The sequence below is a fragment of the Abramis brama genome (genome assembly GCF_963993115.1).
Source record: "Abramis brama genome assembly, chromosome: 25".
In the NCBI taxonomy this organism is placed as follows: Eukaryota; Metazoa; Chordata; class Actinopteri; order Cypriniformes; family Leuciscidae; genus Abramis; species Abramis brama.
In genome coordinates this window covers 24,658,032-24,684,573 of record NC_139987.1, presented here as the reverse complement: position 1 = coordinate 24,684,573, position 26,542 = coordinate 24,658,032, and the positions used below count along the sequence as shown (strand labels likewise).

At 38.5% G+C, this 26,542-nt stretch overlaps 2 protein-coding genes and 1 long non-coding RNA gene across 6 annotated transcripts; 1 reads left to right on the top strand and 2 right to left on the bottom strand.

Moving 5' to 3' along the window:
• On the bottom strand, positions 1-4,564 carry cdk2ap1 (cyclin dependent kinase 2 associated protein 1). 2 transcript variants are annotated; one of them, XM_084104567.1, is made up of 4 exons: positions 4,364-4,564; positions 3,626-3,717; positions 769-895; positions 1-666 (listed from the first exon to the last, which is right to left on the bottom strand). In XM_084104567.1, exons 1-4 carry the CDS (start codon positions 4,416-4,418, stop codon positions 599-601), a joined length of 342 nt encoding a protein of 113 aa, XP_083960693.1. In that variant the 5' UTR covers positions 4,419-4,564; the 3' UTR covers positions 1-598. The 2 variants fall into 2 exon arrangements, with proteins under 2 accessions (XP_083960693.1, XP_083960694.1); XM_084104568.1 differs by having other exon boundaries at positions 4,421-4,494.
• Positions 4,161-4,684, top strand: LOC311076380. Its single transcript, XR_014604655.1, has 2 exons — positions 4,161-4,285; positions 4,503-4,684. It is a non-coding gene; the product is annotated as an uncharacterized lncRNA (long non-coding RNA).
• A 532-nt stretch (positions 4,685-5,216) lies between these two features.
• Positions 5,217-26,443, bottom strand: sbno1 (strawberry notch homolog 1). Of its 3 annotated transcripts, XM_084104505.1 has the most exons (33): positions 26,080-26,435; positions 24,838-24,954; positions 22,758-22,859; positions 21,986-22,313; positions 21,468-21,506; positions 21,226-21,326; positions 21,024-21,120; positions 20,678-20,838; positions 20,383-20,516; positions 20,198-20,288; positions 19,953-20,114; positions 19,608-19,743; positions 19,406-19,511; positions 19,148-19,301; positions 17,664-17,846; positions 17,474-17,571; positions 17,180-17,325; positions 16,774-16,971; positions 15,479-15,655; positions 15,187-15,359; positions 14,417-14,548; positions 14,199-14,334; positions 10,312-10,424; positions 10,160-10,231; positions 9,667-9,766; positions 9,492-9,566; positions 9,231-9,377; positions 8,927-9,021; positions 8,721-8,807; positions 8,480-8,617; positions 7,661-7,737; positions 7,379-7,572; positions 5,217-6,419 (listed from the first exon to the last, which is right to left on the bottom strand). In XM_084104505.1, exons 2-33 carry the CDS (start codon positions 24,949-24,951, stop codon positions 6,277-6,279), a joined length of 4,209 nt encoding a protein of 1,402 aa, XP_083960631.1. In that variant the 5' UTR covers positions 24,952-24,954; positions 26,080-26,435; the 3' UTR covers positions 5,217-6,276. The 3 variants fall into 3 exon arrangements, with proteins under 3 accessions (XP_083960631.1, XP_083960629.1, XP_083960630.1); XM_084104503.1 differs by lacking the exon at positions 21,468-21,506 and having other exon boundaries at positions 26,080-26,443; XM_084104504.1 differs by lacking the exons at positions 21,468-21,506; positions 26,080-26,435 and adding an exon at positions 25,285-25,302.
• Between the last annotated feature and the right edge of the window lie 99 nt (positions 26,444-26,542).

Sequence of the window (26,542 nt, the reverse complement as noted above, 5' to 3'; positions counted from 1 at the left end):
CACAATGAATGTCATATTTATTGACAGATATACAAAATTCCAAAGAGTGACCTTTTTTTGTCTTTACATGAAAATACATTGTATTACACAAGGTAATAAATACAAATAAAGACGAAAGTAATGGCATCACTATAATACTTTTGAGTATCTCCCCGATTTAAAAGAAAACTCAGCTATCCATGAGAGTGTCCGGGGAGAAAATACCTTATTATCCTGAGAGCTATTCCTAAAAGCACATACCTAGTCTAACCTGTAAAAGCCATGCAGATTCTAATGTGGGACCGTTTAATCCGGTTGCATGCATTTTTATGCTAATTTGTTCTTAAAGATACTATGTGGTCAAAGAAAATGAAATATATAAAAACAACTCAAATGGCAACAGTTCTTCCAGATCTCTTGCATTTATAAATCAGATGATATATTCTCTGCGCCGTGCCTTATTCCCTCCAAACCACAGATGAGAAGCGCAACTCGTAACATAAATGCTCCGCTTGTTGATTGTTTTATCCCCCTCAAAGGAAAGGCATGCATGACTCCCGTGTGACAGTATAGAAGACACAGTTCTTTCAGCCGTATGGAGAGAACGAGGAAGGAGGCGCTAGGATCTCGCATTTCTTTCTGTCTCTGCCAGACACTCACGAACAAGCCCTCTGGCGTGAATGATACCTTTAAATAAAGATATTTGAGTTGCTGAGTAAGTATAACATGTCAGTGCATTTGATAAAACTCTTTTATTTAGAAGCAGATTTATAGATTTTGTGCACAAACCTCTTTTAAGTCGCTCCATGGCGCTTTTGCTTCCTGCATATGTTGGCCTTATTTCTTTCCCAAGTTCTTCGATGATGGCGAGGAGTTCGGCGTATTTACTCTGAGGTACTTGGTTTCCATTTGGACCCTAAACATGATATAAAAAGGGGGAAAATCAATGTAAGAGGGTTAAAAAAGGGTTAGTTCATCCAAAAAAAATGTAATTATTCTCTTTTAATTAATTAAAATCTCTTTAAATTATTAAACTCTTCCAAGCTTTATAATGGGAGTAAATGGTAACTGAGATTTTGAAGCCCAGAAAAGCACATCCATCCATCATAAAAGTAATCCGTAAAGGTAATGAAAGTAATCATAAAAGTAATAAAGGCCTTCTGAATAATTATGGATATTTTTCTTACGAAAACGCATGGCTTTGCTTCAGAAGGCTTTATTAACCCCGATTTAGTTGTATAGATTACTTTTCTGATGGATAGATGCACTTTTTTGGGCTTCAAAATCTCAATTACCATTCACTCCCATTATAAAGCTTGGAAAAGCCAGGATATTTTTTAATATAACTCTGATTGCGACATTTGGCTGAAAAAAGAAAGTCATACACCTGGGCGAGTAAATTATGGGATCATTATAATTTTTGGGTGAAAAAAAAAAAATTCTTATTATGACAGAATGAGTATCAAATCTACCAGTGTTATTTTAAAGATCCCGTATTATGCCCCTTTTCACAAGATGTAAAATAAGTCTCTGATGTCCCCAGAGTGTGTATGTGAAGTTTCAGCTCAAAATACCCCACAGATCATTTTTTACAGCATGTTTAAATTGTCATTTTTTGGGGCTCAGAAAAACGCGCTGTTATAGTGTGTGCCCTTTAAATGCAAATAAGCTGCTGCTGGACGTCACAGGGGGCGGAGCTTCATGAGCTCGCGCTCAGTCTCTCAGGTCAATTTCATCTCACGGAATGATGATAATATCAGAAACTCTCAGTAACGGTGTTCATTTCGAGTCGGACAATAATGCCTACAGAGTCAGAGTGCTGTATAGAGATGAAACAGGTATAGTTTAGTAGTTGAATTACGGTTATTATAACGTATTTGTCATCTGCTTGTATGTATCCATTATTTATTAATACTAATAGCCTACAAGTCTGCTGTTTCGGACCAGGTCCGAATGATGATCAAACATATACTGATGAGTTTAATAAAGTTTATTGTACATCACACAAAAGATGAAGCGTCAGTTTTACTTCAGAAAATCACTGTAAGAGCTGAGTAAACACAGTAAGTTATAAGAAGTGCGCAAGTACATAAACGAATTGTTGAGGGAGCATTCCTGTGGGCGGAGGTTAGTCAAAAAACGGTTCTAGTGACGTCATTAAAGAAGGAAGTAGAGGGATGTAGTCCAAACCATAGATATCATATATAAAGGCTAGATGTCTCGTGCGCGCTGCTGGCCAATGGAGGTCGACGTCCGCACGTGGCGGCCATCTTGCCACAGTGTGCTCGCTCACTCCTTTAATGGTGCATGTACTTTTAAATAACCATAACTTGCTCAATTTTCTACCGATTTTCAAACGGTTTGGTTTGTTATAAACGTCAGAGATGTAGTTATGACACTGCATACATATGAATAATTATAACATACATGTTCAAGCATTCGGAATTATAGCCACGTTAATAACGTTTGTAAGAAACCAAACCGTTTGTAAATCCGTCAAGATTTCAGCGAGATAAGAGGATTTGTGTGCATGCTGATCACTCGCCTTAATTTACAGCTTCACTGTGACAAGATGGCCGAACGGTGATGCCGGAAGTGACTGCGCCATAAGACATCTAGCGTTTTTATATGATATCTATGGTCCAAACGGGCCGTTCGATGTAGGCGACTTCTGTTAAATAAAATATCTCGCTTGGCATTGAACTTTGAGCTTTATAATTTTACAGATATTATTTATGCTCTAACAACAACATTACACACTAACTAAAGTTTGAAACATGGGATCACGAAGAACGGGACCTTTAAGTACTTTTATGGTTAATATTATGAATGGGTTTTTCCTTTTATATTTTCTGTTTTAATTAAAAAATTTAGTTTCAGTCATTTTTTTTCCATTAATAATAGTTTTTAATATTTTTATATTATTCCAAGTAACGAAACTGTTTTTTATGGTTTAAGTTAAAGTCGGCATGAAACTGATGGTCTTTTGTTCCCTATTGTGATGTATATCTGAGTATTTTAAACAATAAATAATTTTTTGAATGGTTGTGGTTTGCTATTGGTCGATCTCATGTGAGTGACAGGTTTCCCCGCCCTCGTCATCAGAGAAGAGAAGAGGGCTGCGTCCGAAATCTCATACTCTCTCTTGAGTAGGTACTTCTAATGAATAAGTAATTACTTAACAATTGCTAAAAAGCTATGTTCTATATAGTATAAGTGTGTGTAGTATGAATGTAATCTGGACGTACTACATTGATTCGCCATGTCATTATCATGTGACCTACCAGGGTCACTTCATTGCCATTCATAAATCCTCTCCCGTGGCCTCATGGGATAGTAAAGTGTCCATCATATGCACACTTCAGAATCTAACCAGAAGTAGTAGGTCATCCGGGTACTCTTTTATGAGTACTGTGAATTCGGACATACTTCTTTTGTCACATACTATGTTTCGCCTACTATATAGTAGGGAAGTATGCGATCACGGATGCAGCCGAGATGTTACTACAGAAGGGAGGCGAAGTTCTTTTGATCAAAAACTGATAAATTATTTATAATTACTGCAATATTCCATTAAAAAAATTATAATAATAACACATTTTGATTTCATGGTGACTTTAACTGTAATAATAGCCATGAAACCTACCTGTGGAAATCCCAATGAAGGTGGTCCAAAGTCATTTATAATTGGCTTGTATGACTGTATTGTTGCCATTGAAGACGGAGAAGGAATGTTTCCTGTTAAGAGTGAACAACAATACAAATCATTCACTGTATGAAACAACAACGATTTACATAAGTGCATAATACATTATTGCAAGACAGACTGACAGATAGATAGTGTACATGCACATAAATTCTTTGTGCATTTGCGTAATTGGCCTTTTGTCTCGATCCCACTGAGATGCAACCCTTGTGACAACTAGCCCCGGTCTCCGTCACGCTCATTCCATGATGCGATACCACCGTCGGCCACTAGGTGTCCCCAAAGAGCAATAAAAAAACTGCACGTCTGAATCCGATCAATCAACAGCCCAAGAGACAATCATGGAGGAAACGGCACGGGCTTGATCTTAGCCGCTAAAAGGATTCATTTTTATCACAATCTAGCGGCCTCCACACAAACCCATCCGGCCACGGCGCGACGCGGACCCTTCGGGAACAACCCGAAAATGTTCCTCAAGCCGATATTTAGCGCTATCGAAGGCGAGGAAAGCGTTTTTTTCACTAGTAATAATGGCGGATGTGAAGGATCTGACCCTGTAGCGATCAGACTGGACAAAAACTACACACGGCTTTTCCCCAGGTATTCTTTCTCACGCCAATTCTTACATTCGATCAAATACACTCAAGACGAGGAGTTTTCCCCGCTTTTTCGGCATACCTTGGTTCCCAGAAGTTCCCGGAAGGTGTTGATGGGGATTGGGTTTGTAAGACATACCTGAAGAGATAATAAATGAGAGAAATAAAATTGTCCCTAAAATCAGCGGAGCGTCCGTCTCACAGACACTTTTTGTTTACAGCGGAGCACCGGCAAATATGGCCGCGTCACTCCTCATGACACCCACACTGCTGTCCATCATCATCACAAAGAACTCAAGACAATTAACACATCATTAATACAAAAAATGTACCAATAATGTCCATCAACACCGTGGCAACTGGAGAAGTTACAAAATCATTAATAAAGAAATACTGCTCGTTATCACAACGGTTTACATTGTTTTTAATGTGTTTTACTGGAAGGAACATGTTTTAATTTTGTGTTTTACGAAAAAATGCTTTTCTTTGGGGGGGAAAAAAACGGAAAGTACTTGTACATTTACATATGATAATAGATTTTTTTTTAAAATAGATTATTTTTTTTAACTTTTTTTTTTAAATGACAAAAAAAAAAAAAAAACACCAGATGGGAACATCAAATTATAAAAGGGTTTAGTTTAGTTGAGAACAAACCTGATTTAATTAGATTTAAGGTCTTTTTCTTCTAAAGCTTTGTACATAATGTACTTTTTAATAGCACTTTGACACAGTTAAACTTTACACTGAAATAAATGTGACCTTGTGGGGGTTTTTTTCATAGAGAATTAGATACATTTACTCACCAAATAATTAAAAGATTTAAGATTAAACTTACTTTCTTGTTTTAGCACATTGATAAAGACAGCCAAATACCAAAAGTCCCCAGAAGAAAAAAAATAAAAAAGTGGTTCCCTTTAAGTAAAGACATTTTGAAATGGATGTATCCACAAGATTTATTGGTCATATGCAAGAGGTAGAGATCTTGCAGTCAGTTAAATTTCTCCATAGATTCTTTGTACAACAGATCCATCAGTAGTGCAACTCGTGCAAGGATGAATGACATTGTCTTCAGAGTGCTGCAACATCTACAATTCAGCAAAAACATGACATTTCAGATATGCAACTATACATCGAGATATAGTAGAGGAGACCGAGCAATGTGTCTCAAACTCACACATTTACAGCAGAAATGAGGTTCGGGAGCTCATTATCCCAAGTAACACGTGTGACGTTAAATTATTAAAAGCAAGAAATAGAAAAACAGAGCAAAAGCTTTTGATTGATGTGGCCTTTTTGTAAAGGTCATTCCAGTTTACAATTGCATTAAACACTCAAACTGCAGCGAAAACATCAACCCTCTCAGACGCTGACCTGCTTCCATTAACTAAACTAAATCCAAAGGGTTCAGCAAACCATGCAACGTTTCTGATAAAGTCTTCAGGGTTGGGTTTACACCACTTTCTTACGCCCGTCGGTGAGCCAGAGCGATCCTGCTTTCAAATCAGGGACTGTGTTAAGTGGTAAACAAGCAGCGTCATGCCAAGACATGCTGGGTCACAAGGCTAAAGGTGGAGACAGGCGCGTGTTTAAAATGAAATGAAAAAAAACGGACAAGAAATGAAAAAAGAAAACTCGATTGCGAGTAACCCCTGAGCGCTGTCCTGTGTACAAAGTAGTGTGTGTGACTTCACAGAGCCACGCATGTCGATGGAAAGCACAGGCGATGATTTAGCCGACTGGAGGTTGTGAAAAGGAAACAGTCTGACTAAATATCGTCCAGTTTCGCCCCCCTTCTCAGTGCGGTTTTCTGACGCGCAGAGCTCCGATTCTCTCGTCCAGCAAGCTCCTTTGGCAATGAGTCCTCTTTGGACACGAACCCTGAAATATTAAATACGGCACAAGCACTGTCTTCCTCACAGTGTACCGGAAGAGGAAGGGAGGCTGGCTGGCTTATAATGCCACATTTGCCCTAAAGTGAGGGGCGGGTTTGTCACGCTATGTGTTGACGGTGTGGCTGATGCTCTGCGGATGGAGTTGCTGCCACATTTGCTGCTGCTGCACCGCCAGTTGCTGAGACTGATCTGATGATGACAGGATGTTGATCAGGGGCGACACGCAGTTGGCGGGAATGATCAGACCTGAGCAGGAAAAAATAAAACGGGTTGAAATTAAACTTGTTTTGCTTGTTTTTTTATAACCACAATGTACACTACTGTTCAAGAGTTTGGGATTGGTAAGATTTTTTTAATGTTTTTGAAAGAAGTCACCAAGGCTTTGCTACGGAAGCGTATTGCATTCACTTGAGGAAAAATAATCTACTCTGTTTTTCTGAATTAACGAGTTAATTATCTCAGAATTGCGAGAATTTTTCATGAAAAAAAGTTTTTGCTCAGTTTTTCTGAATTAACAAGTTAATTATCTCAGAATTACGAGAATTTTTCATGAATAAAACGTTTTTGCTCTGTTTTTCTGAATTAATGACTTAATTATCTCAAAATTATGAGATAATTTTTCATACAAAATATTTGCTCTGTTTTTCTGAATTAATGACTTAATTATCTCGTAATTCTGAGATAATTAACTCGTTCATTCAGAAAAACAGAGTAGATTATTTTCCCTCAAGTGAATGCAATACGCTTCCATACTTTGCTCACCAAGGCTACATTTATTTGGTCAATAATACAATAAAAATAGTAATATTGTGAATTATATTCTGTTTTCTATCTGAATATATTATAAAGCAGAATTTTCAGCATCATTACTCCAGTCTTCAGTCACATGATCCTTCAGAAATCATTCTAATATGATGATTTGCTGCTCAAGAAAAATGATTAATGTAGGAATAAAGTTGTGCTGCTTTATATTTTTGTAAAAATTCTAAGTCATCACTGTCACTTTTGATCAATAAAATGCATTCTTGCAGAATAAAAGTATTAATTTCTTTTTTAAAGTCTTAATTTTCAACACCTCTGATGTTACACTGCTAACAGTCACAGTTGCATTATGGAAGATTTACATTTAAAAACTGTAAAGGTGACTCAGTGACTTGCATTTGAGATATATATATATATATATATATATCTGTTTGACAACTTACCCACAATTCTCTGCCCATCCTCTGTTCTCAAACGTACAATCTGCATCTTCACATTGGATCCGCTGACTGAGGCCAGCACTCCCTCCACTTTGGTCCACACGCTGAGCACGGAGCCACAGAGGACGTAGTATGTCCTGCACCGCAGTCCGATCTCACACTGTAGCCCCACTGACACCTTCTTACAGTTCCCTCGCCTGTCAAACAAAGTTACTTGTGACATTCACTAATCTGCACAAATCTTTTGGATTTTCATTTCTGAAGTGACTTAAAAGCTGCACCTACCAGTACGCATGCGAGCAGACATCGGCCGAGCAGTTGTACTGATCAATCCAGTGCTGCTTGGCATCATCAGAGAGGACCTATTTTGGGATGAGAAGTATTAGAGACCGCATAAGTTTAAGAAATTACATGAAATAGTCTGCAGGGTGCTGACAGGGTCTAAAATTAACAATCACCAAATGACACAAACTTTTGATTTGGATGTTGGCTTATAATGGTTTAAACTAGGAAGCCCGAGCTTCATTTGGTGATTGCAATGCTGGTGTAAAACCTATAAAGATCAAATTTAAGAAGTGGATCATCTGCTGTAGAGGAGTTTTACAAGCAAGTGCATCTCAGCAGATATAAACGCATGCTTGGATTTTGGGACATTTTTGTGGGCTGGCATCTTTGCTACATTGAGGAGCTACTTGATCTGAGACTGGCTAAAACAAGCCGCTTCTAGCGACACAAGGTTGCTTTCACACAGGTTCAATTGACGTCAGAGTTTGGTTCATTTGGATGATGTGAACGCTGTTTTCACAAATTGGGTCCACACCCACAAACCATACCAAAGTCATTATAAAAAGGGTGGTTCATGTGAACAGTACAGTTCGCTGCTGATATGAACAATCATACTAAATTGTGGCAGTGAACCACTATTGACGACGAATGATTCGATAAAACTGTGTTTGTGTCTGGCAATCAAACACCCTAAGTGCAGTCTGACGATAAAAATATAGACTGAGCTAAAGCAAAATACATAAATGCCGAACCAATGCTGAACCAAAAACATTAAGAACGCAATAAAACTGCATCTTATAAACAGCAGTAATGCAATACCTTTTTACTTCTCTTCTTGAGGTCAGCGTAAGTCTCCAGTTTAACTTGTTTTCCGATATTTGGTCTGTAAACCATAAAAAGTCTCTTTCTGGGATTGACTTCCTTTATAAGGATGGCAATTTTCTTGTTATTCCGCACCTTGAGATGAAACAGAAAATGGTTAGGTTTAGTAGTTGAGTGAATTGGCAGAGGGGTGTATAAAGAAAAAGAAGAAAAAAAAGAAAGAAAAAAAAGGCCTCACCTGCACGTAAAAACCATCATCCGGTCCGTTCTGGTCAGCCCAGACATGCGTGGCATCCTCCCATGCCATTCCCCGCTCCACACTCACCTGAAGACACAGGAACACATTTATTAGACATTAGCCAACTAAACAGACTATACACAAACGCTACTAAACGCATCATAAAGGTGCATTATTTCAGTTTCTCAGTATGGATATAAACATACTGTGTAGAGCTCCACATGCCCTGAGGTGGAATATCCTGGTGTCAAGAATTTCTTTACATCAACTTTCTTTACTTTCTCATCTCCAGAGCCCAAATCTGCAAGGAAACAAACATCAAACTGAAAAAGGAAACAAAAACAGCTAATCCTAAAGTCTTAAATTGTGTTCACTTCATTTGAAGATCACATTGAAATACATTTTAGCTTTGAGATTTGTTTCCAGTAGAACACCACCAACACAGAAAAGAATAACTGGGTTCTTTATTAGATCTTTGAGACTCAAGTCATGTTTAAAACACCTTCTTACCTAAAATTCCCATGTCATATCTTCCAGTCTTTTTGGCATTCTGAATGACAGCACTCAAAGTGTCAGAGAAATACTGAAAGAGTGCATTTTGCTGCTGGACCTCCATACCAAGAATCCTGTTCAGGAACTTCCCAATGTTGTTGTAGTCTATTAAAAGAAAAAGGTATGTCACATGAGAACATTAAAACATTGTTTTACTGGGTCTTAAAACATGCAACATTTCATGAGAAAATAAAAACTGAGAATAAAATTGACTCTCACCTTTGTCTAGGGAGAGAACACCAGATCTATCCTCCACATTTATCAGCCCCACTCCGATTAAACCATTGCGGATTTCTAAAAAAAACAAATTAAATAATTATATGCAAGGTAAGATTAAGTCAAATTTGATGGTTTTCCAGTGACTTTCCTATAGTCAAAAGACATTCAACTATACCTTTGAAGAAATCCCCATTGAAGTCACCGGGTGGAGACACTAAAGGAGAGTCCAGACTGACAATAGACTTCATGACTATTTCCAGAGCGTTTCTTCCATACTGTGGATGTACAAAAAGACATCAGCAAATAAGTCTAGCAACAACCCTATTTAAAGCTGCAGTCCGTAACTTTTTTTGCGTTTAAAATTTACAAAAAAATATATAATGGGCAAGTACATCATGAATCCATTTTCCAAACTGTATTTTTGTCTTATCCTGAACCACTATGGTACAACTATAATAAGTGTTTATATTCAGACTGTTTTAGACTGGTTCAGGTCGTACCACTGCTGAGTAGCCCAGTAACTACATGGCTCGTCATAGACATAAACAGAGAAGTAGCTCAGGCTACAATGTTCTTCCCCAAGATGCATGCAGTTGTTTATTAACCGCTAGATCTCAAAGTTATGGACTGCAGCTTTATTACCGACAGTGCGTGTAATCCAATCTTACTTTGTTGTCAAAGTTAAATCGGCTGAGATCTCTCGTCTCTGTGGCCCTTCTGTCTCCGTGTGTTAAAGCCCCCTAATTGAGAGAGAAACAATTAGGCTTACAAAATTAAAACTGACATCCATTAGCATGCAGAATGTGCACGAGTGACTCACCAGGCTCTCCAGTCGTTTGGCAACAATAGAGGCAAATCGTTGCTCTCCAGCGAGTTCAGAGATGAGGAACACGTACTCAGGTGCTGTGACCTGGTTGGATCTGTGTGTTCGACCTGATTGCAATGAATCCAAACAGTCAGTGAACTGGAAACTCTAATACAAATGTGATATTTTATACATGTATGCCTTATTTGAATTGCATATAAAATGTAATCTATTTGGATTACAGTTTTAGCAAACTAATAAAACTAAGTGTGATGCATATTTGCCAGTCATACATAAATGGAACAGGTAAATATATATATATTTTTTTATTATTAAAAAAAGGTAATAATAAAGTGCCGTAATTTTTTTCCCCAACTACTTGCATCTAATTTTATTTTTATTTAAATCATTTTAAAATGTATTTAAATCTATTTATTGTGGAAACAATTAAATTGATTCAGTAAAAAAAAAAATATATATTATCATGGTTAAAATATGACTAGTTGTGGAACAAGCAATATTCAGTTAGTTAAAATGAATGAGATTTAAATATCATCCAGGCACAGGAACAGGAACATCCAGGCACAGGAACAGTTTCTTTCCACAGGCCATTTCCCTTCTGAACACTTAACATGCCCCCAAGGCATATGCCTGTAAGTGCAATACTCCCACTGTCTAGTGCAATATTCTCTAACTCAGGTGATATTTATATCTATATTATTCATACTACTCAAAATACTGTAAATATGTTTATAATCTGTAACATGCGCTAGACTCCCACTGTCTGGTGCAATATTCTCTAACTCAGGTGATATTTATATTTATATTATTCATACTACTCAAAATACTGTAAATATGTTCATAATCTGTAAATGTTTATTCGGACTAAACCCAACTGTGACCCTACTTTTTTACTTTTATACAATTTTTATTTATTTTTTATATATTTTATTCTTAGAATTTGTATTACTATGTTTCTTGTTGTATTTGTATTTGTATATGTGCACTGGAAGCTTCAGTACCAAGAAAAATTCCTTGTGGGTGCAAGCACACTTGGCAATAAAGCTCTTTCTGATTCTGATTCTGATTCTGATAAATTGGATTTAATTATGATAAACATAAAAATCTGGTTATTGTGCATTAAAGGGAGTGTTCACCCATTACTTACCCTCATGTTGTTACAAACCCGTAAGACATTCGTTCATCTTCAGAACACAAATTAAGGTATTTTTAATGAAATCTGAGAGATTTCTGTTCCTCCATTGACAGCCTAAGCAACTACCACTTTCAAGGTAGGAAAGACATTTAAGTAATCCGTGCGACTCCAGTGGTTTAACCTCAATTCTATGAAGCGACACGAGTGCTTTGTTTGCGCAATATTAATCTCCAACACACAATCATGCAACAACTTCTGCTCTCGCGTCAACACGTACACACCGTGGTGCTCTCATGAACGCACGTTGGAGATTAATCTTTTGTAAATAAAAGTGGTAAAATTATGTTTCTCAGGTCACTTCATAAAATTGAGGTCACATGGATTACTTTTATGTTGTCTTTACTACCTATCTGGACCTTGAAAGTGGTAGTATAGCTGTTAATGGAGGGACGGATTTCATTAAAAAGATCTTCATTTGTGTTCCGAAGATGAGTGAATGTCTTGCGGGTTTGGAACAACATGAGGGAGAGTAATTAAAGGTACAATATGCAACATTTTCTGCCGCTAGAGGGCGCTACATTCCAAACAACAACAACGGCGTAGCTTGATGACGATGTGAAGGAGCGTGGAATGATGGGAACTGTTGTTTTCAACTCCACCGTGGATGTAAATCAGTCAGATGGGAATAGAAAAATCATGTTCAGAGAGAGAGAGAGAGAGAGAGAGAGAGAGAGAGAGAGAGAGAGATGGACTGAGGACTCGTACGAGAGACTGGAGAGAAAATTGGACGCAGAGAAAGAAAACTGGTGGATCCGAGCTCTCATTTTTTAACTGTTTTGTGCCATCGCGGTTGCCACGGTGAATGCACGTTGTGCGCGACTTTTGTTTGTTTTGTATTATTTTAATAAAGTACGAGTCCCAGTCACGCCGACCCCTGTCGTCTTCCTTCCTGACTCTTGAACCTTATCACTTTTATTTCATTAAAATGAATTAACAGCAAGAAAAGTAAGGTTTAATACTAAATTGGTTATCATAGATGTTACTGTATTTGTCGAATTCATTGTTGTGATAACGCTGCGCAGTTTTACGTGTTCTAAACAATTGTTGTAAAAGTACATTCGAACATACCCACATCATTTGCCAAAATACTGATTAATCTTTATGTATAACACATGCTATATTTATCTGCATGGCCATAAACACCAGACGTGATAAACAATGTCAATAAACTTAACATAAACCTAAAGCAATAATACTTTCCTTACATAAACATAACTATTACCGAATGCTACATTTGGAAAATATAAAATTAAGCATGCTTTGTCGACAGAACCAGCTGCAATCGGTAAAGAATAATTGTGTTCCATAACGACTGGACGAAACAAGCTAACGTTTGTTGCTTGATAGATGCTACAACAACAACTTCCGCATTTACGCAGTACGAGCGGAAACCGAGGGTAACATGGATATGACGCAATTGACTGGTGACTCCCAGCTCACCCCTGGGGCCGGTTTCACAAAGATAGACTTTGACTATGGCTTAGATATAGTAGATAGTCAGACTTCAGATAGACATCTAAATCAGACCGTTGCACAAAGCACTGAAGACTCTGACTATCTTAAGTAGGACTACACTGCAATGCATTCTGGGTAAAATAAGACACTTTTCAAAACAAAAAACATGGCGGATCGAGTAAGCGCATTCAACCGCTCAGTGCTGTTTACCCCAGCGGAAAATATGTGTTTGTTGGAGGAGTATAAATGACGGAGTATGTTTTTATGTTTCCATTGTTCGATCGCGCCCGTGCCTCTCTCTCTCTGACACACACACACATTCCAGCATTGCAATCTTGGCATCGCAGCCTGTTATTATGCAGCATTCACACCAAACGCGAATAGAGCGTCAAATTCGCGTCTAGTTCGACGCTTGAACATTTTGAATCCATTCGCGCGTCCAAGGCGAACAGGACGCGCATATAAAGCGAGAGCGTTTGAAGCGAAATAGACGGGCGTTCAGAGCTATGACTACTACCCCCAGTTGCGTGAGCGGTGTATTGCATTTCACGCATCACCCGTGACGCTTGCGTCCACTGCTCAGACTATGAAAGGGAGCGCGTCGATCGTTGCTCGCGTTGACTATGTAACGGAATGTAATAACTGGAAGAAATGTTTAAATTATGAGCCATTTTCCCTTTTCTTTTGGCAGTTTGTAACTGATTGTTACTGCTGGTTGCCAAGGTAACAGAGTCTTAGACCTAAGTTAGCCTGGGGGTTAGGTGTCTAATTTTTTTGGTCTAAATTAAGTCAGTCTTTATTTTTGTGAAACAGTCTAACTTGCATTAGACTAGTCTATGAGCAAATTTTAGACTTGTCTAACACTATAGACCGGTCTAAAATAGCTTTGTGAAACCGGCCCCAGCTCTAACGCCCCGTTTCCTTGGTTAAAATCGCAATTTTCTCACGATTTAAAAATAGTTGGAAACATTTGGAATATTGTAAGTAATCAACTTAAAAAAAATATATAACACTGGCCTTGAGATTTTGGGATATTTTAATGCAAAAATCTTACATATTGTACCTTTAATGACAGAATTTTCATATTTGGGGGAACTAACCCTTTTTATTAGTACCATTACAGAAATCTTACCAGTGTAATTTATGTATGACTGACAAATGTGCATCACATTAAGTTTATTTAATTGTTAAAACTAATTTTTTGTAAAAAAGATTAATAATATATACCCACCAAACTGCTGAATAGCTCTGTCAGCACTCCAGGGTAGCTCTAATGTCATGTGCACCCTCCTCCTCTGATTCTTCACTCTGCGGTCGGCTTGAAGAGAAATACCAGAGCTGGCAGCCTCTGAGATAATTGCGATGTTCTACCAAGGTGAACATAGAACAGTTTAGATGTTGTTCATAACAAAACATTACACAGATGTGGGTAAAACCAAAGCAGCATACCTTATCTCCATCCATGAACCTCTGCTTCTCCGTGAGGTTTAGGATTTCAACTGGGACGTCAAGTTCTGATCGAGACTCGTAGGAAATGCTGCCATCATCGTTGCTGACTACCCTGCCTTTGCGGCCAGTCATCTGCATTGCATAAGATGCACACGTTTAAAAAGGGCACTGCTTTTAAGGCTGTGAAACGATGAATCACATCCAAAATAAAAGTTTGTTTACATAATACGTGTGTGTGTACGGCGTATAATTTTTTTGTGTATATATAAATACACACACATGCATGTATACATAAAATAAATATTTGCATGTATATATGAAGAGTTCAGATGCAAAAGCCTCTAAGTGCCATCTGAAGTTTTCTTCTAGAATGATCATTTTTATCAAGCTCGTATATTTAAGTTCAGTAATTTCACTTAAATGACAATTAATAGGTAATTTGCATTGCCATTTAAGTGAAATTATTGAACTTAAACATACGAGCTTGATAAAAATGATCATTCTAGAAGAAAATTTCAGATGGCACTTAGAGGCTTTTGCATCTGAACTCTTCATATTTTTATATATAATTTATGTTAATAAATAAAAAAAAATCTTAAATATATACATGCATGTGTGTGCATTTATATATACACAAAATTATACACCGCACACACATATATTATGTAAACACAAACTTTTATTTTGGATGCGATTAATCGTTTCACAGCCCTAATAGCTTTAATTAAACAGTGTGGCTGACACAAAAAACCCTCTACAAACAGACCAACCTCTGCGACGTTATCCGGGCCTCCCAGCTCATCGATGAGTTCATCGAGCGTGTTGGGTGGTAGATCCTCTGCCAGCTGCTCCAGTTGATCCAGCAGGTCCCTCTTCATCCGCTGGGCGTCCTCAACAGCATCCTGACTGGTCACACAGCTGCTCTCCTCTGGCTCACTTTTGGCTTCAATACAATTGTTTGGTGTGATTATTAATATTCACTGGACAATGACGTTCTTAATTATACAGCTTTATTTAAGCTGCAATGGTTTAAACTTTGTGAAAAGCTCATAGGTCACTTACCTATAGCAACCGTGTTGTTTGAAGGTTTGATGGTGGGGGTTGTAAAAGTGGGTCTGGTTGTTCCAAGCCCGGAGGCTAACAAGGCACTTTGAATAGAGTCTGGATCAATGCATTTTTTCTTCTTCTTGTTCCTCTTTTCTTTACTCTTTTTAGAGTCTTTCCTGATGAGCCACGGATCTAAGTTTCAAATAAAAGGCAGCATTTGAATATTTATAATTATTTTGGTATCTACACTGAACTGAATTGAGCTGAATAATGACTCTATAGCATTATGCAGCGCTGCTTATAGCTGAACTGAATTTATCAATAGCGTGCCGCACGAGTGCTATTTTTAGACCGCAAGGCCGCGTGACATCAGCAACGTAAACCGGAAGGGGGTCAACATAGAAGCGCGCTCGCTTATGATTCATGCTAGTACTGCTTGTTTTCTGCCGGTTATTCCTCAAATAAGAACATGCCGAGTAAACACTGCTGCTATGGAACTTGCAGAAACGACTCCAGACACTATGGTCATGCTACAGGTAGGCCCTAGATCTGACAGATTTACTTTTTCTGTAGCAAGGAAACAGCCTTAGGGGGGAGGGTAAAATAATTGAGAGAATTTAGATTTGATATAATTAAAAATTAAGTGTTGTTGGTTGTGACCAAGTAGCATTAGCGATCGCTAAACAAAAAATAAATACATTAATAATAATAATATAAATTACCCCCAACAACTGTCAGACGCAAGACAACCAGAGGACATAGTATATATGACAGACAGGACATAGGGTGGTAAAAGATAGCTTGTTGAAACTGCAAAATGTCACTGTCAGTGGCGTAAGGCGATGTTTTTTGGGGGAGAAATTCTGTCGATAACAATCTACCTCTGGATCAGGTCGGCTCTTTTTCCCATCTTTTTCAGCCCTCTACACTCAAGCCATCTCTTCAATTGAATATTTGTATGTTCTTCTACTTCTATACCAGTGAATTTGGCACCGGGGACATCATTCTCGGACAGAGTTAGCAGGTTTAGCTCAGTAGACATCTCGTCCGTAAACTGTTTACATGCGTCTAGCATGAGTGACACGCGCGAGTTTGACCCCCCTAGCAACCGTCGCTAGCTTAATGAATATTAATGAGAAAAGGTGACGTATATCGTGCGGTACGCTATTGAATTCTGCAACATTAACACTATTTTCCTGTTTATTAAAGTGAAGCTGCTTTTTGATCTGTATTGTATAAAGCGCTATATAAATAAATGTGATTTGACATCATCTTCAGTGTAACATGCAAGAGTGTTTACAAATTCTCACCATCTTCCTCATCCTCACTGGAATCATCCTTAAAGGGGTTGAAGTCATCTTCATCCTCCTCCCCTGAGCTGACCGACTTGAAGCTGTCGTCGCTTTCTGCATCTTTGTCTGAATCGTCCGAGTTGCTCTCGTCTGAGCTGGAACCAGACAAACCACCAGATTTACGAGCCTTCTTCACTTGCTTCTTTGTTTCTGGTCCTGCAAAAAAAAAAAAAAAAAACCACACACACACCAATGGTCAGATCAAACACATTACTAACCTTCATTTTCAATTTGAGCAACCTAAAAGCCCAAGCGTGGTTTTGCTTCCTCTAACATTGAAATATGCTCAGTTTCTGGGTAGAAACCGTTGCTAAATGTAACAGGGCATCTCTATTGCGGTTTCCAAGTGCGTGTGAACTATTACCTTTCCGCTTTTTGCCTTTCTGCTCAGTGGTGGTTTCTGAAGGTGATGGTTTTTTCTTCACACTCAAGTCGATGCCTAAAAGACTGAAGAGTTTTTGTCTGTCTGGTGCAGGAAAATGCTTCTCCACCAGGGACTGCAGGACACCCCTTTAAAGGATCATGCATAGATATTTTTAGTTAAAAAAACAATTCAAAATCACTTTGTCCATTTTTATCTGTTACGGTGGCAAGTCAATTATAAAGGAAATATTTCTCTTTAAAAAAATATTATCTGCAGAAAAATTATTACACTCACTTTGCAGTGGAGACAAAGTCATTGAGCTCGCCTCCTCCCTCCTCCAAGGCCTCAAGGGTTCGAGCTTCTCCAGTTGATTGAAGACCAATCACCACACACTACAGAGAATGTTAGAGGTCAGCACAACCAAAATCACTGAAATACTTTCTCTCTGAAAGCTCTTTTGTAATACGAGGACACCTAATCTAACCTTTCCATTTTTAACGTCCTCTCGGGCCAGCTGCACCACTCTTCGGACCTTAGAAGCAATGCACAGGTACTTGAAGAACCTCTGATGAGCTGACCAGAACTGACCCCACATGGACTTTTTCATCCGTTGTTCTGCATCCATTAGGTTGGCGGCTTGTTGGAACTTCTCTCTTGCACTGACCCACTGCACATTTGCAAAATAAAGACTTTGATTATTTAAGGGTGTTTTCACACTTGGCAGGTTTAGTTCAATTAAAGTGAACTCTGGTGGGTTTGCTCTGTAAATGCGGTTCATCTGAATAAGTGTGAACCCTGCAATCCAAACCACTGATCTATATAGAGAACTGGATTGCTCATGTCGTCATACAAAGTGAAGCCACCGCGCCGCCATAGTGGTATTCCCTAGTAAGCTCATGCGTTCTATTGAATTAATAGGAAATTAAAGGATTTTACTGAGAAAACATTGCCTAACGAGACACCGTTTTTATATCTGAAGTCTCCCTGTACATTCTCACAACGCAAACGCCCTAAGCATGTAAATGGTTATTAAAGTTGGGAATTTCCCCTCCCCAGCAGTAGTTCACTACAGAAGTGAACATCAGCTTGGCTGGCTGACAAGACACTTCAGCTTATGTGTTACAAATGTCAAAGGGTGCATTCTGAATAAAGATTTATACCTTGTAACCTGAAATCGCCTTGTACTGTTGCAGGGTATCTGCACAATTTTTAAAGTCAAATTTAAGGCTTTTTAAGACCTTTTTAAGACCTGAAGAAATCAAAATTAATACCGTACATTAGGGGTGCGCAATATTGACAAAAATATGTCTAGATATTTTCAAAGTTTTGTTGATAATTAAATGATATTTTACTGATTGTATTTTTGTACTGGTACCCTGGCTGGTTTAGGCCTGTTGTTGACAGAAGACTCACGAAGATATTCATATTTTTTTATATTCTATGCAGTGGTCACAGTTCACAGTAGTGACCGAAATTAACATTTTTATTAAGGGGCAATATTTGCCACCTTAAATTGATTTCCAGGGGCATTGTCACCTATATATGGATATTGTTTCTAAACGTATTTAGAGGTCGATTACCAGTGTCGGAAGTGTGCAGTAGACCTCTACCCCACATTAACGATTTTAATATATGACTTATCCTCTCCGAAAAGACCAAAATATTACAAATAACATCTGAAGTAACAATTAATTTACACACACACATACACATATACATATATATATCGTAAAAATAATCGTGTGAGATGGAAATCGGGTGATTTTAGGTCAGTGTTTTGGTAATAAATCTATGATGCCCTCTGTCGGTAGGGAATAGTAAGATGGCCGCTCAAACACTTCCAGAGGATTCACTGCCTGATGGCAGTTTAGAACGTAATAAGCAATCCAGTCATTATACAGATCACTGATCCGAACCCTGGTGTGCACCAAACAAGCGGACTGAGACCCCTGAAAAGGTTTTACCCACCAAGCGGACTGATTTGTTGTACATCTTGATGTAGCTCTGCGTCAAAGGAACTTCTTCAATTTTAAACGTCACGCCTGTGAAGCTCAGCTGTCGAGCGATATACATTCCTCTCAGCTTCATATCCATGGCAACAATCTCCATGGCACCGACACCTCTAAAATAAACCAACCAAAATAGGGTTGCATTCAATATTGAGAGAATGCAGGCTGGTACCAGAAAGCAAGGTCATGAACACAAACTATTTTCTGACAAACTCACCTTCTCTCAACAGCTTGGATAAAATTAGTAAATTCCTTAAATGGAGTTCCTTCTCCCCAGATCCCAAGGCGATTCATGTAGGCCATATTGCGGGGCTCGGATGCTCCTACACAAAATCACACAAAAGATATATACATTGTAAGCAGTGCATTTATTTCTGGTTTGCTGTTTTCCTACAAAAAATTTAAAAGCAGTCACATACCTGTAGCACTTGCGTACACAACCCGGGCTTTTGGCAGCTTGTTTTGTAGCTCTAAAACCGCCAACCCAGTCTTTGTGGGCTTGGATGACCCAATAGGGCAAACATTTTTGGCTTTGTGACACTCATCAAAGACGATCTGAGATGCTTAGTCAAGGGAATCAATCACCATAGTTACCAGAGAGCCGAATACAAATCACACCATGTGAAGTGCTTCACTGCAGTTCAGTCAACATGCAATGAAACTTGCCTTATCTGGTCTAGAGCATATGTTTTTCTAGGGTTGTCAGATTATGGCATTAAAGAATTACTACAAATTCGACGCTTCCTTGTGACGTGAAAGGATACAACACCATCAAAGTCATCTCCACACCAGTGCAGTAACTGTTTGAATCTCGTCTTGTACTTTCCTCCAGACTGGCTCTCTCCAATCAGGGAAGAGTATGTGGCAAAGATCACACCTTTTTTCACACTCCCATTGTGTTTCGATGAGATCTTTCCATATTTGAACTGAAAGAGAGACGTGGGGAAATAATGTACAATTGGAAATACACAAAACATCTCATATGTTGGCTAAGAAGCACTTAATGTACCTTGTTTAGCGAATGGACCTGAATGTTCTTTGCTCCGATGTCTCTCAAGTCCCTCTCTGCATCATATTTCAAGTCATTTGAGACACTAAACCTGCACAGACCAATGGTGAAAAAAATGGCATGAATAATGGTACAATTACACACCACAAAAAGCAGCTTGAAGGGGGAAGAAAACAAGTGATTACCAGAGGGACCTTTTCCTGCCAAGAAGATAATTTTCATATATGATTCCAGCAATGGTTCTACCCTTTCCAACACCGGCTCCATCGCCAATCAAGTAGGCTGCTCTGTCTCCATTTGGTAGGAATGTCTCATGTTGCTGTACGAAAAGACACGATTTAGAGACCGATCTGAATTACTGCAGTAAACTATTTGAGAGAGTTTGACATTGTGATTTGACCTGGATAAATGAACTAATCTGCTTCCTAAAAGCTACTAGGCCTACATTTTAAAGGTTAAAATATGTAAAAAGACCCAAACCTGAGCAGCATACGTGATGGCCTCTAGCTGGAGGGCAGATAACCAGCCTCTATCAATGGTCTCCTCTGTAATGGACAGTCTGTACCACACATCTGGCGGGTTGACACTGGAGAGAGAGCTGGTCTCCACCACAGGATCAGGGTGCCGCAGTCCAATTCTCACTGAGAGAGGAGATGCAAGACTAACTTTACAAACTTGCCATAAACGCAGTGGAAAAACAATGGATCTGTTGGCACTAATAATAATAATAATCCAACATTGCGCATTTAATGACTGAATTAATGTTAAGAAATAACTGGCTATTTACAATCTATACATTAAGCACCCTTATCACAATTATACACACATTTCATTGGCATGTATTCGGCGTATGTCTCCGCATGACCCAGCTCCTCCTCTTCCTCTTCTTCCGGTTCATCTTCTTCCTTCATTCCTGGTAATTTCTACATTCAAGTAAATAATTATTTTTTTTAATCCAAAAACATTAAACTTACAGATAAAGTCATCAGTGCATGGCTCATCACATGTTCAAAAATTCTAAAACTTACATTAACAGGTGAGAAGCTCCGCATTTTCATGTCATCGTTGACCCAGATTCTTGCTACATCTTTGCTGGACACTTCTTTTTTCAAGCCATTGTTTAATTCCGCTGAGGAAAAGATAGACAAAAAATTAGACACAAATATTCACACAGCCACAGCAGTTTGTCAGAACTGATACGGCCCCACCACAACATGAAAGCACCTGTGAAAACAGAATCAGTGCACTGCAGTTAAAACCCTACCCATACCTGATCTGTTCATCATCTTTGTGGAGACCAGAATAATTTCTGAAAGGAAGAGCATTGCCATTAAGAAAAACACAGCATGATTGCATCCACACGGTCTCTCTAGATGAGCTTAGGTCAATGCTTAAAACTCTCAAAGTGCGCCATAAATGTTTTGGATTAAAAAAACATTAAATTAACAATTAGTTGTCCGATTTGAAGCACTAAGAAGAGCCGTAACAACCATCTTTAGCAGCAACGTGTGTGTGGCCTAGATTTAAAACGTTTTCATAAAACAAAATGGACCTTAAAAAACATGTCTCCTATTCCCTAAGAGCATCTAAACAGCTTTAACGCCTTCAAAAGTGATTCGAGCTCATGTTGGTTTCTTGTTTTGACAGCTGGAGGCTGCACTTGAAAACTGGCATTCAGCGTTAGATCTGGAAAGTGCCACAAAACCGACAGCTGCAACGACAGACCCTTACAAGCAAAAAAAAACCATCTATGATCGCTCAAGGTCCAGCATGTCTGCCAGCACTCACTTGTGCCTGTGGCTGTTGCCGTAGCAACGGGCTGCGCTATGTCAGGTGGGGGCTTCAACTTCATAAGCTCTCCAAGGCTGCTTGTCTTCAGGCTGCTGGTTCTCAGGAGGTCCTTCAACCTGATCTGGTCATTATTCTGTGCACCCACAGTTGAAGATGATAAAGACCTCTGTTGTGCTGTCGTACTTGTGTGTACCACCTTGGTTACTGTGATGGTCTGCCTGGAGCCGGTCCCGGCTGATGGTTTGGTGACTACAATGGTACCCAGCGATGGCAACTGATTCAGTTGATTTAAAACGAAGGTAGTAGTTGAGGGCTGGGGCTTCTCCTGCAAAGACACAGAATATGATCAATGCAGCTTACAATCAAATATTAAAACACGTAACACACCCAGAAGCCTCAGACAGACCGCCCGCAGTTTGCTCACTCACAGTCTGCATTATATTTCACAGAAAACCTACAAGAAATTGCTAGTTCCAATCTGATTGGGTAGCTTGATGCAGAAATGCTTCCAGAAATGCACTTAAGTGCAAGTTAATGATCAGAACTGGACTTAGAGTTATAATCGGTGAAATAATCTGTATATCGGGAATAATTTAATACAGATACACCTGCTCCTAAACGGCACCTAAGAACAAAAACTCTGGTTGGTTGCCTATTAACATATCTGTCTTTTTGCCCAAGTGGGCAGTTCTTGGACAGAATAAGCTGGACCAGACTTTACAACGTTAGTTAAAAGCCTATAAATAATGACGCTATGTGCAACACTTACCCTGATTGTGACTGTAGGAGTAGGTGGAACTGCAGGTTCAATCCTGACAATTCCAGAAGTTTCATTACTGAGACCGATGTCAAGTGCATTTAATGAGACTGACTGAAAAGGAAAGTGAAAAACAACTCACGTCAATCATCAGATGTGCTACTTTGAGAAAGATTGCTTTTAGATTCAACTCTGTTTTGAGTAGGGATGATGCGTGAACAATACTTCACTAAACATTATTTGTAGCATGAATCCCATCCAATAATCGCAGTCAACGTTCTGCTTTATTTTAACTATAAATATCACTTTAATGTTGAGTGACAGAACGCCTCAGTTCAAGCGGCATGTGAACTGATCATCTCTTCCTTTACTACTAGTTATAGTACAAAATAAACATGAATGAACATCAGAAAATATGTTGACAAACCATACAACTTATTGAAAATGTATCATATAATCATTTAATCAGTGTTTCAAGGGGGGGCAGTTTTTAATCAGCGTTTTAAGAGGACAGTTGTGGCCTAATGGTTAGAGTCAGACTGCTAACCCGAAGGTCACAGCCTTATGTTTGTATTTGTATATGTTTGTATACAATGTTTTTTATTCGAGTGTTGAATATTATATCCAAAAATAAACAGCAAATCAATTTAATAAGTTGGACTCTGTTGTTAATTTTAGCATTCAATATAGTAATGTACCAATTAACAGGGTTCTCATGATAGCTCACAGCTTTTTTCCTTAAGAAAAATTGACATGTACTGTACCATAGCCAGATAAATCGTTATCATAATCAAGGCTCGACATTAAGCCTTGTCCTTTGAACAAGTAGATCGTCATTCACTTGTCCGAGTAAAAAAGTTGCTTGTCCAGGAAAAAAAAAACAGGATTTTTTTTAATGGTGTAAATATAATTTATTCTGAAGCAATATTCTTATCAGTGTTCTATCAGCTTTGACATATTTAAATTTATAAAGGGCATTTCCCCCTAATCTTATTAAATGCATGCTTTCTCTTTCATTTTAAATTCTTAAATTTGATCAATAAATTAAATTAGAATAATATAATATAATATAATATAATATAATATAGGGCTGTTGCCAATCAAATGAAATAATTTACACTGAAAAATTAAAACTGCATTAAATAATATTATGAGATTGTTTTAAATATTTCTTCAAGAATGAGGCAGTTGTTTATGAATGAGTCATTGAATCTGTGACTCAACCGATTCATTTTAGACACTAAATCATTCAGTAATGAGGTGATGCTGTGAGATGTGCTATATTTCTGCTGTGATCTTTGGATATTTTCACTGCTAAACAGTCCATGTTGCATCTTAAATGTAAGTGAAATTAATATTACCTACTCGTTTACTGAACTGTTGTATGAAATCAGTGTCACTATCAATCGTGATGGTATTTAGGAAGACAGCACTCTTGGTCGTGTGATGCTTAACTGTGACATATGTTATAAATATAAAAACTAGATGTAATAAAATCGGAATCATTTGAGCTTTTTGGGTGATTCCTTTGTTATTGACGTTTTAATCACGCTACTTGTCTGGTCGAGCAAGTAAATTTCTCTTTCACTTGCCCCTTCAAAAAAATCCACTTGTCCAGGAGAAGCCTTAAAGGGATAGTTCACCCAAAAAATGAAAATTCTATCATCGTTTACTCACCCTCAAGTTGTTCCAAACCTGTATGAGTTTCTTTGTTCTGCTGAACACAAAGGAAGATATTTGGAAGAATGTTTGTAATCAAACAGATCTCAGTCCCCATTGACTACCATAGTATATATTTTTTCCTACTATGGAAGTCAATGGGGACCGAGATCTATTTGATTACAAAAATTCTTCCAAATATCTTCCTTTGTGTTCAGCAGAACAAAGAAACTCATACAGGTTTGGAACAACTTGAGGGTGAGTAAATGATGACAGAATTTTAATTTAATGTCAAGCCCTGATAATCAAAACGATTTGTAAAATCTGTCTTAATACAGAGCCCTACTTTTGAGTTAAGAAAAAAACAACAACTACAACTAGACTGCATGAAAATATATTGTATATCATGTTGCATGAATGCGTTTTAAATTACCTGTTGTGAGGCAGGGAGTGGAAATGTGTCCTGAGGATCCACATCGAACAGATCATTAGGGCAGATTCCACTTTCACTTAGAGCAGCAAGAAGCAAATCTTGTCCAGGATCCATTGTCTGAAAGAGAAAGAAATAGAAAACATTATATTAAAGATTACAAAGAGAATCTGCTTTGCAAAACATCCTACTTAATCTAACATCAAACATAAATCGATGTCTCCTTAAACTACACATATTTAATAAAGACAATGACATAGACCCAACGTAAAGATCACATCTTTCCCCATTACATTACCAACATAAATAAAGAATATATTTGGATTGTTTTTAATGTTAGACGACTTCGACTGAAAACCACATATTATATAAATCTAAACAACACTAATTAGTCAAGAAAAGCATTCATAAGGGCAAAAACATACTAAACTAATGCTGCTAACGGCTCACCACAACATCCAGCTTCACACGTGTTTGCCTAAACTGACCCAACTAACGTTAGACTTCCTGGTCTGACGTTGCTGCTGGATGTTAATGTCAACCAGCTTACACATTCAGAAACCAGACTAGAAACAAAAGAAAACTCTAACGATCTCTGAAATGTTCCAAACATTGAAATTACACAATAACAATAACCTGTCGTAGAATTTAACGTTTGTAATACACAAGATTAGACAACCGGTGCACTAAACGTGCTGTTCTTTGATCCTATATATTCAGTGGAGAAGTCTAAATGCTTCCCCAACAAGCAAATCGCGGGTTAAATACAAACTAAATACGATTAAAACAGCAAAAAAGTCTCATTCGTCAAAAATATAATGCTACATGTGGTGTAACAGCTCCTCAAGACTTGCTTAGGGTACCGTGGTTGCTAGCTAATTTCCTCTCACGAACCGTTTAATCAACTTTAAATAGCAGAAAATGAGCTAAAACGTTCTTTAAATAGGCTATAACCGGGTTTCACCAAATCCAAAAGAACCTGACAAGCAGAATACGTGGCAAAAAATGACATTTTAACGAATAATTCCTGTCAGTGACTTTGTCAAAAGTGCGCTAACGGCTCGCCTCAGGTTAGCAGCCTAGCGCGTGAACCAGTCGCGAGACTCCCTCAGCTTTCACGCGAAACACAATAAAACTCATTATTCCTTTGCACAGCGGCCCTAAACCGACCGAAAATGTGATTATAAGGGAAAACAGAGCAAACCCGCTGTCTGACAGCTTATGTCCAAAAAGTCAAACACGTACTCCACTCGGTTTCTATGGATCCCAAACGTCGCGGCGGTGTGAAGGATGTCGCCGCTGCTTGCGCTGCTTGTTTTCTAACCGTCGGGCGCCATCTTTACCCGAGGCGCGTGCTGGTCACGTGACGCTGCAGCCCACAAAACAGACGATTTTGTGTCCAGAAATGTTCCCCACGCGCCGCGTATAACGCGTTTCCGTGCATCGATCGAGAGCCGACCTAAGACCATCTTTCATAAAGCCCCGGAGCCCGTCCATATGAATCGAGATTTTCAATTATATTTTTAAATCAAAAGTAGTCGGAGAAAGGAGAGCGCCGAAGCCATGTCACGTGACCACCCCCTCACTCATATTCAGGAAGTGACGCTGTAAAAAATAATTTCCTCCAATGACACGTCAAAATGACATTGCTGCAGCCATACTGGTAAGGTCAAAGGCAGAGCCTGACCTACGATGTTTGACAAAGGTT

What these genes read in the sequence shown, in the direction of transcription:
- cdk2ap1 (XM_084104567.1), bottom strand. Translation starts at nt 4,418, where the DNA reads ATGTCTTACAAACCCAATCCCCATCAACACCTTCCGGGAACTTCTGGG. An exon ending in GGGAACTTCTGGGAACCAAG is followed by an intron (nt 3,718 to 4,363) that starts GTATGCCGAAAA and finishes CACTCTTAACAG; the next exon opens with GAAACATTCCTTCTCCGTCT. An exon ending in CTTCATTGGGATTTCCACAG is followed by an intron (nt 896 to 3,625) that starts GTAGGTTTCATG and finishes TATCATGTTTAG; the next exon opens with GGTCCAAATGGAAACCAAGT.
- sbno1 (XM_084104505.1), bottom strand. Translation starts at nt 24,951, where the DNA reads ATGGATCCTGGACAAGATTTGCTTCTTGCTGCTCTAAGTGAAAGTGGA. An exon ending in CGAATACATGCCAATGAAAT is followed by an intron (nt 20,839 to 21,023) that starts GTGTGTATAATT and finishes CTCCTCTCTCAG; the next exon opens with TGAGAATTGGACTGCGGCAC. An exon ending in GGTTCATGGATGGAGATAAG is followed by an intron (nt 14,335 to 14,416) that starts GTATGCTGCTTT and finishes TCACCTTGGTAG; the next exon opens with AACATCGCAATTATCTCAGA.